A 12876-nucleotide genomic window follows, 5' to 3' on the forward strand; every position below is an offset into this window, starting at 1 on the left:
TCAAGGAAAAAGAATCCTCTCCTAAAATGCACCATTATTGTAAAAGGTCTAGCTGGTGATAGCTCATGATGCCATAGAAACTCCTGTTGAAGCAACAAATCCTCATTTATTAGATGTGCATGTCAAATGAGAAACCTTCTCTGGTCTCTAGTCCTGCACTTAAGACAGTGTGTACCTGCCTCCTGCCTGGAAGAGGTTTGGGAGCCATGGCCTAGTTTATGCTGTGGTGATAGCTTGGGACTGGAGCTTCTCAAGCCATTTTCTCTGTTCCTGTGTGGTCCTTTCCCAGTATGAGCCAGCTGGCTTCTGGTACTGGTACTTGGGCAAGTGACCAAGGTAGGCTCATGGAAGGACACAGCTTATGTGGCTGCTCTCCACCCAAACTGGCTTTTGGCCCTTATGAATAAAGAGGTACAGGTGGAAGTTTCTGGTTATTTTGTGGTTGGTTTGTAAGGTTTTGTTGGTTGGGATTTTTTTGGTTTAGAGGTTGGGGTTTTTTTCTATTTTCAGGACATGTGTGACTTTGACATTCTGTTTTATTTCATCTAAGGTGTTCAGGTTGGGGCAGCCAATGCAGTACCTTTATGACCATGTCCCAAAATCCTATTTCCATGACCGGCTGTTGCGGGCAGCATTGCCAAATCATCAAACACCATTACTAACAGGATACTAATTTTGGAGCTAGCTTTTCTCCTGGAATTACTGCCAGTATAAACACAACCTCTCACCTCTCCTGACCAGAGATGTATGACTGTCACAACACTGACTTTATAAAGCAATCTGGGAAATAGCAGATTTATTTGTATCTTATTTTGAATTCCCATCTTACCAGCTTTTCAATACATCCAACACAGGACCCATGAGTTCAGAATGCTTGGGGAGCCTTCTGAGGATAACACTGAGTGCAGAATACTTTGAAGACAAATACTTATCTCTTTTTGTTGTTGGTAAGTTGATGTAGAAGAATTTGGTGAGAGAATTGCATATGGTGAAATGTTTAAAATTTTCTGAGGTGCTTGTAACACTAGAATTCCCTTGATACTTTATATACTAGAATTACCTAGATATAATACTAGATTATTCTACTAATATAGAGCTTAGTAGGCTGGATCTCATTGTAAGTAAACCCAATTGCTGCCTTGATTTCTGAGTAATCTATATTGTTGACTTGTTTTTTTGATAGTTTAGCCATGATCAGACTTGATTTTGGGCTCAAATTGAAATGCACATGGTAGTTTCTAGGCATGTTAAAGCTGTATCTCGCAAAAAATCTCATGGATTTTCTTTGTGAGAAGAATTTTATTTTTTTTTAGTAACAACACATACTGTTCTGAAAATTTACTAGCTGAAGCTGGCACAACATTATTTTTGTACTAGTGGCTTCAGCTTGGTGGAGGCGTATACTTAATGAAGTTTAAGAAAAATTAGTTGAGCCCTCTAGCTAGGGACTTAGTAGTCAGCAAGTGGTACATTTCTGTGAAAAGCATCACAGAATGCCCTGGAAGGGCACAGTGACAATACTTTTGGGATATAAACACCTGCTTTAAGATTATATGTATAAATGTAAATTTGACCTTGAAAAAGCTTTCCATGCCATCCGTTTTTCTAAAAGTGGGTTTTGCGTCAAAACCAACTGAAAATGTGTTCTTTGTTCAGACATCTTCACTCATAATCAAAAACACTCTTATGCCAGAGCAGGTTTCTCAAGGAGTTAGCAGAGCAGGGGTTACACTTGCTAATACAGTTCTTTGCTCTCTATTTGCCTGTAGATCAGTCTGGCACAGCCTGGGAGCTTGATGAGGCCATGGCAGCACAGTGTGGCTATACAGTAACTTACACCACCTGGAGGGGCATTCAGCTCTGTGCTTCTGCCCTGAGCTGCCATTCTCACTTAGAGGTAAGCCTGTTACAGACACTTTGACTACAGTGCTCTTGTACACTAACTTTATGTGAGAAATTACTGAATTATTAATGGGCATTAACTGAGGTGTCAGAATGTGTTGAGTATCTGTTAGCAGAGAATAATATAATTTTCTTCAAATGTATCCAGAGGTCTGAGAGCATTCCATGGTACTGCCATTTGGAGGCCCTACAGATGAACACATGAAGTATATCACATGTGTCCTTAAAGAGCATCTATTTTCTTGTGGATTACAATAGGGAATTGCATCCGGCAGCTGTGTTGCACTCTGCCCTAACAACATTAAGTGTCTTGAGACATGTCACAGTAAAAACTAAAACTTTGCTTGCTGGCTCACTGCTACTATGTCATAAAACACAAAATCAGCTATCTCTTAGGTTTGTTTGTTTTCTTATTGTCCAATTCTGGGGCTGTGCAAAACCTGCTGCCCAAAATATTTATGTTGCTGTGTAGCTATACACTTATGTGCATATATCTTGTGCAGTTAATGAAGCTGAAAGTGATAGTGCTTCAGTATGGAGTTGCTCTTCTGTGCAGAGGCTGGTGGGTGTGTTTTGTAATTTAATTTAAGGTCACAAGGATAGGTGGTACCCAGCTAGGGAAAACAGTCTAACAAGCAAATGTTCCATTTGCCCATGCAGAAAGATGTGTTCACAGTAACTATACAAATCAAAGCTTCTCATACTCCTGATATGAGCAATGCTGCAACTCATCTGAAAAGTGCAAGTTGCCATTATGGTCCATGGAGTCCCAGAGAGATAATATGTGAAAATAACTACATGGAGGTAAGTACTTATGGAAAGTGCTAGAAATAAAGAGGTAGGTACTGCAAGATGCTCTTAGATTGTGCTTCCAATGCATAGTCCTAGAATTTTGTCACCTTCAGACTGCCCCATCTTGAGCAGCTTGTTAGTGAGTGCGCAATATGCATCTTGAAATAAGTGATACATTTATATTGTGTATGACCTATATTAGCAGTAATAGCTAATAAAGCTGTAAAATCGTATTTAAAAGGTTAAGCTTTTAGATTGAACTCACTGAATGTTGCCCCAATAACTCTTATTTGAGACAAGAGAGAATGTATACCTCCTGAAGGAAGTTTCCCTGCTGGGGAGGAATGCAGAAGGGGAAATGGACTTCTCTTGGAAGAGGACGTTAGAATCAAGAACAATCTCTGGTCTTAAGTAGAAATAGAAAGTAGAAGATAGGTGGAAAACAAAAAGAAGCTGCAATGAAGCAGACTATAGGTGAATCACCAGGCATGATGGCATCTCTGTCTAGGAAATTCTGGTTTCCCTTGCAAAAGGCTTGTAGGGTGTTGAAGACAAGGAAATAAATGCTATCAGCAAACCCCTTACAGATGTTTTTTCTCCTCAGGTTTCTGTCAGGAGGGAGGTTCCACAGACTATAGAAGACTTTGTTCAAGATGAACCTGAGGACTGGACTCTTGAATTTCCAGAAGTAAAACTACAGGTTTTCTTTCTAGCAAAAGTCAGGGCTACCTCTGACACAACCATCTTTCTTTTCATTAACCACGCAGTACTTTCAAAAGTACTTAAATAACAATAACAGAACTTCTGTAGCAAGTGGTGTTGGTATATTTTTATAGATTAGAAGTACAGACAGTTGTAGGCTGTGTCTCCAAGGAAGAAATCAAGTCTTCCCCAGGCAAAAAAACAAGCAAACAAAAAACAAAACAAACAAAAACCTCTTTAAAATCCCATGGCCCTGAAAAAAACTGTGAAGAGGTTTTTTTTCTTTTGGACTCTGTATGTGCAGAGTCTGCAGCAGTGCAGTTAGTGCCATTAGTTATTCTCTGTTGGCCTTAACATGGAAAGTTTTCTGTATGCATGAGGTGGGGAATGCTGGAGGGATATCCCACTAGTAAAATTCAAAGTAAGGCAACAAAACTTCTGGGCAATTCAACACAGTAAATCATTCAATGCAATAAACCTGTTACTTTGAACATCATGTTTAAACTATTGATGAATTTCTCTGGGTAGGCAAAGGCAGAAGAAGCCTCAATATGGCAAATAGTATTTCATCAGCCAGAAGAAAAAAGGGCTCTGCTTGTGAGCAATGCTTGGAGTGCAGGCTATGGACTCAACACCACAGATTCCAGGGTTCTGCTGCGAGTGCCATACACTGCTGCCCAAGTTCAGCTGGTCGAGGTTGGTGTGCTCCTTCTGGCCCAACAGGCTGCCAGGCTGTGCAGTTCTAACCAGATGCTTTCCTTACAGGATGAGGGAATTACCTTTTCTGTGCTGAGATCAAGTACATTTTACAAATACCAGTGGGTGATCCTGATGGTGGATACTGCTGTGGCATGTCCTGTAGGTAAGGAGTGTGTACCATGCTCCAATCCCAACATGCACAGGGACAGACTCACAACTAGTGAGCTGACAGCTTTCATGTCTTGTCCTGAAGATGGTGTGGACTACACGAACAAAACAATCACCTGGACTGTTCCAAAGTATGTTCCACCACTCTCTGCTGGAATGACTAGCTTTAAGGATGTGCTTGTGGAAGCTGGTGTGGATCTACACAAACTCTCTGCCAAGGAAATGGCTTCCAGGAAATATGTGTTATTGAATGAGTTAACAGCAATTACAATGAAGATTCCAATAGGTGCAGAAGGTGGTTATTACAAGGTTGGTGACTTATATTAGGCGCCAGGCAAGCAATATTCTGGGATGTATGTTTGTTTTCTGATGAGGAATAATTCTTCATCTTGTGCCTTTCAAATGAAAGATGGGAGTGAGGGAGAACAAAGGATTTGTTGACTTCAGAAGCCTTGACCAAAGATAGCATTTGTAATCACCACTTTATGAAGGATTTGTTTTCTGTGTAGGATTCTGTCTACCTGTGCTTGCAAGAACTATTGATTCATTAATTACTGAGGTTAACGTGGAGCTTTCACCTCTTACTCCTGATGTCATACTCCTCTGAGATGGTTCTAACTGGATTGTAAAGCATTGATGGGTTCTGTTGTATTTTACACAAACCACTTAAGAGAATGGGAATAACCCATTAGTCCAGCAGACCATGTGCTCTTGGGATGCACTGGGACTACACGTCTAAATTTAGCTGCTTGGGGTGAATTGCGTCCTGGGCAAATGTAGCAACTAAGCTTCTGGTGAGGTTGCATAAGCAACCCTATTCACAGTGAAATAGTCCCCCGATGCTTTGAATCTTAGGGCATGGGAGATCATTTTCCAAAGGAAGTCTTCTGAGCATTCTGAGATAATCTAAGCAGAACAAGAGTTCAGGATTCCTGAGCAAAAAGGGCAGTTGGTTGGGGCTGTAGATTTAGCTGACCTTGAGATGCTCCAACATAACTTTAATGCAAAATCAAGCCATACTAAAGGGTACTGATTTGAATTCTAGACTTCTGTGAGCAATGGACAGCTTGGGGTAAAATACACCATCAACGTGTTCTTGGAACACCAGTGGGAAGACAACAAATGGGGACTAACCAAACAAATTATCGTCAAGGAAATAGAAACACCATTTGAACAAGTGGAAGTTGCTATTACCACTAGTAAGTAGCTGAACATTGAATTTACCAAAGGTTTTAGTACTGTTAAAAGCTTAATGCTATTTGTTCCTTTTCAGATTTAAATCTGAGTGCAGGGCTAATGAATGTTACAGTGGGAACATTCCTCCTAGATGCTGAGCTTGTGAACTTAACCATTGAAGGGATTGTTGTGGCTGTACCTGAAGCTGTTCAGCATGGCTACCTAATACACAGGACCAGATATGCTAATGGAAGCCAAGCATATGTACTACAAGTGCCACTTGATGCACCAAGTGTTAAAAAAGAGGTGTGTACTAAGGCACTGCATCATCCTATGGTATAGAAATGATGATATCACTTGGTGATTTTTCACGTCTAAATATGATTTTCCTAGTACATGAGAGAGGACATGAGAGCGTACACCCTGAATGTCACACTCACATTCATCACCTATCCATCAAGTGAGACCTTTGTTGTCCCTGTAATTGCATTGTCAGCTGTGAAAGATGCAGGTAAACTCTGTGGAACTTGGGCAAAACTGCACCAACCTGGCTGTGAACTCTGGCTGTGAGCTGGCTGATTTCAGCCAGGGATGCTGCCAGTCCCAGGGAGCTGCACTAAACTGATGGCAGCTGGCTGACTCTTGGTTGTTTTGCAGTACTGCCCAGTGCAACAGGGTTTTGTGATGAGAGGAACCTTCATCTCCTTATCACTCGTGGGAATGTGGACCAAAACTGGCTACTTTTCATCTCAGACTGGCACCTGACCCAAGAGGCTGCACAGAAGTACAATTACATTCTGAGGGACAATGGCACTCACCTGGCAATCTCTGTCCCTTTCCTTTCTCCCCATGTGAGCTATGAGGTAAGGCTGCTAACATGTAGCAATTAAAAGGCATGTTCTAGCTGTGAGATGTCCACAAGACGCAGTATTTTCTTGAAAGCAAAATAAAACTTCTCTTTAAGACAGTCTTCAAAGGTATAATGGAGGATTATTTTCTGCCCTTGTAAGAAAACTTTAATTTCCCTTAGTTAATGTTGGCAGAAATAGGCAAGGGAAAAAAAAGAAACACATTATGCATTTACTTTATGGCTGAGCATCTTTAAGGAAAAGTATACATGCAATGAAGTTTGTATAGCATTCTTTTGCAAAACAACTGAAAAAGCTGACCGTGTGAGCTTCTGGATTAAAAACATCCTGTTTAAATACATCCTGTGGGTTTGACTTTGCTCAAGCACCATTATCTTTGGCTTGTGATAACCTGCCCTCTAGTTTTTGAATGCTTTAGTTGAACAGTGTGCCTTTATTCTCTTGTTTAACCTGTGATTGTCATCTCTAGGACTTTAATACCTCTGCAATAAAGGCTTCATTCTACTTAACCTTGAAGGATGACATCACCTTGGCTCCGAGGAGAGATTTCTCAGTTTCCTGCATATTTTCACCTTCAGAGCTAATACGTAATAGCATGTTGGGGATTAGCTATTAATGCTATTTGAGTTGCAAAACTAAGCCATGCAGTCTGAAATGTTTCTTGGTTTTAGAGTTGTGTGGTACTCTGTTTGCTTGTCAGATTTCCTAACAGTTAATATGCCACAAGGCAAGTCAAATTAAACACTGGAGTGGCTATCCTGCCTAGTACAGGAAAGGGGGAAGGAAGTGGGAAAGTCTACTTCTCCACATACTTCCAAAATCAAGAAGCTATTTAAAGGGTTTTTGTTGTTGTTTCGAAAGTTGAATGAGGTGGGGGGTTTTGGTGGAATGTGGGGAGAATCAGCATTTAAAGTAGTCATTCTAAAGATGTTAGAACCCTAGATACTAAGTTTTAACAACTCATCAGTATTAAATATATTTAATATCTTGGCTAGAAATATCCTTTTGAAGACAGTGAGAGCTTCTTGTGAGCTGCCAAAAGAATTTGCCAGCAAATCCATTCAGGACATCTTTGTTGTTAGGCTACAAAAGGAGGTTGAATCCTGATTTGTGTGAAAATGTATATTTCTCTTTCAGAGTGCCTGCCCAATGGCACCGTGATTATTACTGCAATCAAACTGATAGGTGGTGAAGACCTGGACACTGCTTTGTTTGTCTTGAGGGACAGACAGTGCAAACCCAGTCTAGTGACAAAGAAGACTGCAACCTTCAAGTTCAATGTGAACACTTGTGGAACAAGTAGAAAGGTAAGGACTTAATCACATCAAGTTTACTCTGCATTGAGGTAGGGTTATTGTTAGACCTGGCAAAAGTTCAGAGGTGAGCTCAAGCTGCATGGAAGTCACAGCTGAAACCAGCACAGTAGTACATCTATACTCTTTCTGAGCTTAGTAAATTCATTTGAGCAGAATTTCTTATTGAGTAAAAATGATTTTTTCAAGGTCAGAGGTGCTTTCTGAAACTTGTCTTCAGTTTGACACCTCTGAATTGTTTCATGGTGGGTCTGAATGGGAGTTTATGCTAATCAGATATACTTGTAAGCCTTGCAGAAGCTCTTTGTGTATTGCTAATGACTCCATGGCCAAAGACTAGAGTGGGTACTCTTCATACCACCAAATACTGTACAAATAGAAAACAAACAAAAAGAATCAGAACATGCCTAAACTCAGATAATCATAAATGCAGTTTGTTTCTGCTTTGTTGCATTTCATTCTACTCACTGATTCAGTAAATAAGCTCAGCTGTTCATTTTTTCAGGACCCATGCATTCCCTTTCTAGGGTGCTCTGTCATAATCAAGCTAATAAACTTCTTGACTATGGCATAGCTGTCACCTATGGTCAGCTTTAGTTCAGTGGGCCTTAGGCTTTTGGCTGGTAGTTTCTGCCTATTTCTAAGCATACTCTGTTCAGTGCAATCTGGCAATCAAGCAGAGGGATGTAGATATTGTGCCAAACACAAATCAGATTTTAATGTGACTGTCCTGTTTGTAATGATGTACATCCTTCAGTTCAACAGCACAACTGTGACATATGAGAATGAGGTACTCTATTTCAGACCTGGCAGTGATATACCCATATACCAGTAAGTGTCATTCCCTAACAAAAGGTTTTACATGTTATTTTGTTTTGGCTGTAAAAAATCTAATGCTGAATCTTTTCTCTCAGACTGAAATTTCTCTGCTTGTATGCAGTCAAGCAGGCTGCTGATGTTCAATATGAATCTAAGAAGAATCCACCACCCAGTATTAAGCCAGGGTCTGGCTGTCTCGCTCTTTCATTGAAGCTTTTTAAAGGTAACATTTATGATTAGACACTATAAAATCACTGAATGGCTGAGGCCAGAAGGGACCTGAGACTGATCTTACTCATCCACTCTGCTCAAGCGGGGCAGTGTAGAAAATGCTCCCCAGCACCATCTTTACATGACTTTTAAATGTATCAGAAGATGAAGTGGAAAATTTTTTAAGCCCCTGCAGGACTTTTCTCTTGCAAAATGCAACATAAATTGTCTGCTTTAAAGTGGTACCTATGCCAGCAGAAAGAGTTAACTAAAGCCTGAACCAAACACTCATGATGACTGGAATGGCCATTACAATTTTTTTAAATCCATTTTCCCTTCTCACTACCTTTGAGACAATTTTGAATAAAAATATTAATGGCTTTTTGCAGAAGGAGTGTTTCATTTCTGGATCCTCAAAGCCAGGGAATATGTTTGAGATTTTTGCTTTCATTGCTGATCTTGCTTTCTTGCCATTTCATCCCCAATTCTTGACATTTGTATACTGTCTCAGGTTTTAGTATTTATGTGCCAGAACAAATGATAGTGAAAAAGAGTGAAGCAGAAAGTTTGTGAATACTTACTCCATGAAAAGGAAGCTCTTAATATCAGTATTCTCTTGCAGAGGAATCCTATTCAGAGCCCTACCAGGAATCAGAATATCCTGTGGTAAAATACCTGAGGGAGGCTCTGTATTTTGAAGTTGAACTGCTCCAGCCTAAAGATGCAAGACTGGACCTAAACCTGGATGACTGTTGGGCTACCAACTCCAAAAGCCAGGACAGCCTCCCCCAATGGCACATCCTTATACACGGGTGAGGAAGGCTTCCCTCCTCTGTTTGGTAACTGCTCAGCACAAGGCGCTGTACCTCAGGTGGGAGGAAAGGGGAAGAGGCAGAGGTGCAAGTGGCAGAGATCACCTTGGAGGCAATTGCTGCTAATCTGTGAGGCATGTGTTGGTGTCAGCACAGTGGTTGTGCCTTCTGGGGGCAGCAGGTTATGTGAGTGGCCAGAAGTGCTTCTAGCTAATAGTTCTGGCTGGAAAGAAAGAGCAAGAAGCAACCCTGACTGTACACACACAATCCTTGGGCAAAGGCAGGGATCGTGAACTGGGGAGATCCTATTCGTTCCCCTATGGCCCAAGGAAAATGGAGAGGGAAGCTCTGCTGTATTTCATCTCTTTGCTGTGTTTGAAGATCATCTTTGGTGGTTGAAGGTTTAGATCAAATACATTTCCGCTCATGTATTTCCCAAACAGGTGTGAGAACAACAAAGACTCCTACAGAACTGTCTTCCACGAAGTTAGTTACAGCCTCAGAGTAAAATTTCCCCAGCACCTCAAGAGATTTGAAGTGAGGATGTTCACCTTTGTCCAGGACACATCTCTGTTGCAAGAGCAGGTCAGATGTCTCTGTTCTATCATGAGCTGTTGGCAGTCCCGACAGGTGAGCCCAGGGTGATGCGTGCAGCCAGTGCTGTGTAAGGGCTCCGCTGGCCAGTGCTGCCTGAGGCTACTGGACACCTCCTTGAAGGCATAACACCCTGGGAGGGATGAAAAAAGGCCATCCACTTTTGTTCAGTTCACAAAACAAAATTATAGACTCATTCAGGTTGGAACAGACCTCCAAGGTTCAAGTCCAATCTTTGACCATCATGCCTAATAAATAATATTGTGAAGTGCCACATCTATTAATTTTTTGAACACTTCCAAGTATAGTGACTCGACCACTTTTCTTAGGAGGCTGTTCCAATGCTTTGTCACTTTTTCAGTGAAAAACTTTTACCTAATACCCAACCTGAACTGCTCCTAGTGAAATTTGAGGCCATTTTCCCCTTGTCCTGTCACTAGATGCCTGGGAGAAGAGGCCACCCCCAACCTTGACACAACCTTCATATCCTTTGGGATCGGTACACCTTGGATTCCAAATAAGGCTTCCCTAAATCTAAATATTCTTGTCTTGTAGCTGTATTTCCACTGCAGTGTGGTGATCTGCAATACTAAGCAACAGCCTTTAGACCTCTTTTGTCCAAGGAGATGCAATCCTGGGAAACACAGATTTGGTAAGAAAACATGCATGTCTGAAGTCTCTCCTGTGTCTTTACTCAGCAATTTGGCATGTGCTCTCACTAACTCAGGTTGCAAGCTTTTAGTCATAGATTATGCTGTACAGGGAATTAAAAGCTGAAATGTCTTACAGCCCACAATGCACATCCACATGGGCAAGTGTCATCTGGACCAGTGTTTGTCAGGATGAAAAACAATAAGGAGAGGTTGGTGTCAGTCTTAAATTACACTACTGGAACACCAAGTGTACTGCTGCTGCAAGGTAACAGATTTGTGTGTATGGCTTTTCTCCCTGCAGGTGAATGCACCAACTTCTGACAGACTGAACAAGAACTCCTTCATTTTATGAAGTCGCAGTTAGGTGGCCTAAGCAAGCACAGTCTGCTGCTCAGATTCACAAGTAAAATTGTTTCTGTGGTATCCACTAGGAAAACAGATTATCAGAGTCTATGGAGAAAAGGATCAGTTAATCAATATTGGGTGGAACTCTAAAGTTTTTGTATTGTTCTTCTCTGTTCCTCTACAGCATTAAACTTGGTCTTTTTTGTGTTCATCTGACCTAGGCTGCTCGGCTATCATGTCTGAAACTTGTGTTGCTTTGCAGTTGGAAGCATCTGTTTTGGAGTAGGGGAGGAAGATGGCAACAAGTGTGAACTTAATTGTAAATCACTTGAAGCTTTTTTAAAAGCTTCTGTATGAACAAAGGACTGGGAGAGCTTAATGTCAGTAAAAGAATGTGGGGTTTTTTTGGAGTAAGAGGGGATGAACATCCTTGATCCTCTAGTGGCTGTTGACAGGAAGGCTGTAAACTGTGATTCTTGCAGGAGTGTTGTGGCTCTGCAATGCCAAGTTGCCTTCTCTAGGTGGGTCAAATCACTCACAGGTAACATCAGTGACTGCTTAGCTGAGTATCCTCCCTGAGGATTAGCTGAGGAAAAAAAATTAGCAAAGACTTGTGATAGTAATAATGGCAGCACATGAACTCTATCTGCAAAGTGTTAAGGATTTTTCCTTACTAGAGGATGTGATGCTTAAGGGCTGCTGTCAGATTTTCCTCTGTGTTTTGTTTTGGCTTTTTTAATGGATAAAAAATTTCTTGGTTTCCTCTTTGCATCTGAACAGTGGTGTGAAAAGTTTGGATTCAATAATATATTTGCCTGTTCTGCTTAGCATGAATCTTGATCCCTTAGATGTAAATACACAATAATGGGTGTCTGCTTTTTAACTTAAGATTAAAGAGATTTATACAACAGGAAATTTCTGTGAAAGCTGACTTGAGCAAGAATGTATTTTCTGACTCTACTAGCACTTTGTGAGACAGCATGGAGTAGGAAAAAAATGTATCTCTGTCACTACATGTACAGAGATGCACTAAAACAGTTTGTGCTGTAATTCAGCTCATGTAAGTCTTGTTTGTGTTCTAGTTGCCTGCTAAGCATATCTGTAGTAGATGTCCTACTGTCATTTCTGGAAAAATCTGTGTGGGCTTCAGGATGAGAAATATATCAAGACTGTTTTCCAGTAGAGAAGGCTATGGTTATGAAGGATTCATTTTGCTACCCCTGTTGTAGGGGAAGACTAAAGCCATGGAGCTGTGACATTGAGGAATATTGGGAATAGCGGTAAAATGCAGAACACATAAGCCTGACAGCAGATTTGATGAGTCAGTGACTTGGTGCCCAGTGCTTTCCCCTGTGTTAGCCCACTGGTCTGAGGACTGGGTAATGCTCAGTCTGCAGGCAAAACCCATTAAGAAATCAAGGGAGACACCTCTACTGTGCTGCCAGGGTTTTGCACCTAAGAGAACACAGCCATAGGAGCTTTAAGTGGTGTGGTGACTTCCCTGTGTCTTACATGGTGCTGACAAGAAATGAGAAACCTCGTGTCTCCCCAAGAAATGAGACTGTTAAGCAGTGTTTTCTCCAGCTGAGTGAATGACAGTCGTCATCTGCCTTCACCAGTACAGCACAGGCTGCCTTGAGGAGCCTGAGACACCTTCTTTCTTATATTTGTGGGGGGGAAGAGTGTGACATTTAGGGACTGCTTTGAGAACCAAGCCTGCAGTTGGGCAGCCCATTTCAGTACTGTTACCTCTGTCTTGGTTATGGCTTCCTGGATTTTCAGATTTTTTTTCTTCAAACCAAGACTCAAGGACATCATCAGG

General features: G+C 41.3%; 1 protein-coding gene across 1 annotated transcript; it reads left to right on the plus strand.

The window, feature by feature from the left end:
• Window positions 1-859: 859 nt before the first annotated feature.
• On the plus strand, window positions 860-11340 carry LOC119698605. The gene is made up of 19 exons (XM_038130708.1): window positions 860-947; window positions 1770-1897; window positions 2563-2706; window positions 3299-3382; window positions 3925-4092; window positions 4162-4258; window positions 4349-4572; window positions 5309-5462; window positions 5537-5745; window positions 5833-5950; window positions 6097-6302; window positions 6778-6895; window positions 7446-7615; window positions 8379-8452; window positions 8536-8663; window positions 9273-9462; window positions 9906-10047; window positions 10612-10708; window positions 11276-11340. The coding sequence occupies exons 1-19, from the start codon at window positions 860-862 to the stop codon at window positions 11338-11340; spliced, it is 2604 nt and encodes an 867-aa protein (XP_037986636.1).
• The last annotated feature ends 1536 nt before the right edge of the window (window positions 11341-12876 follow it).

Source organism: Motacilla alba, chromosome 3 (assembly GCF_015832195.1).
Source record: "Motacilla alba alba isolate MOTALB_02 chromosome 3, Motacilla_alba_V1.0_pri, whole genome shotgun sequence".
Taxonomy (NCBI): domain Eukaryota; kingdom Metazoa; phylum Chordata; class Aves; order Passeriformes; family Motacillidae; genus Motacilla; species Motacilla alba.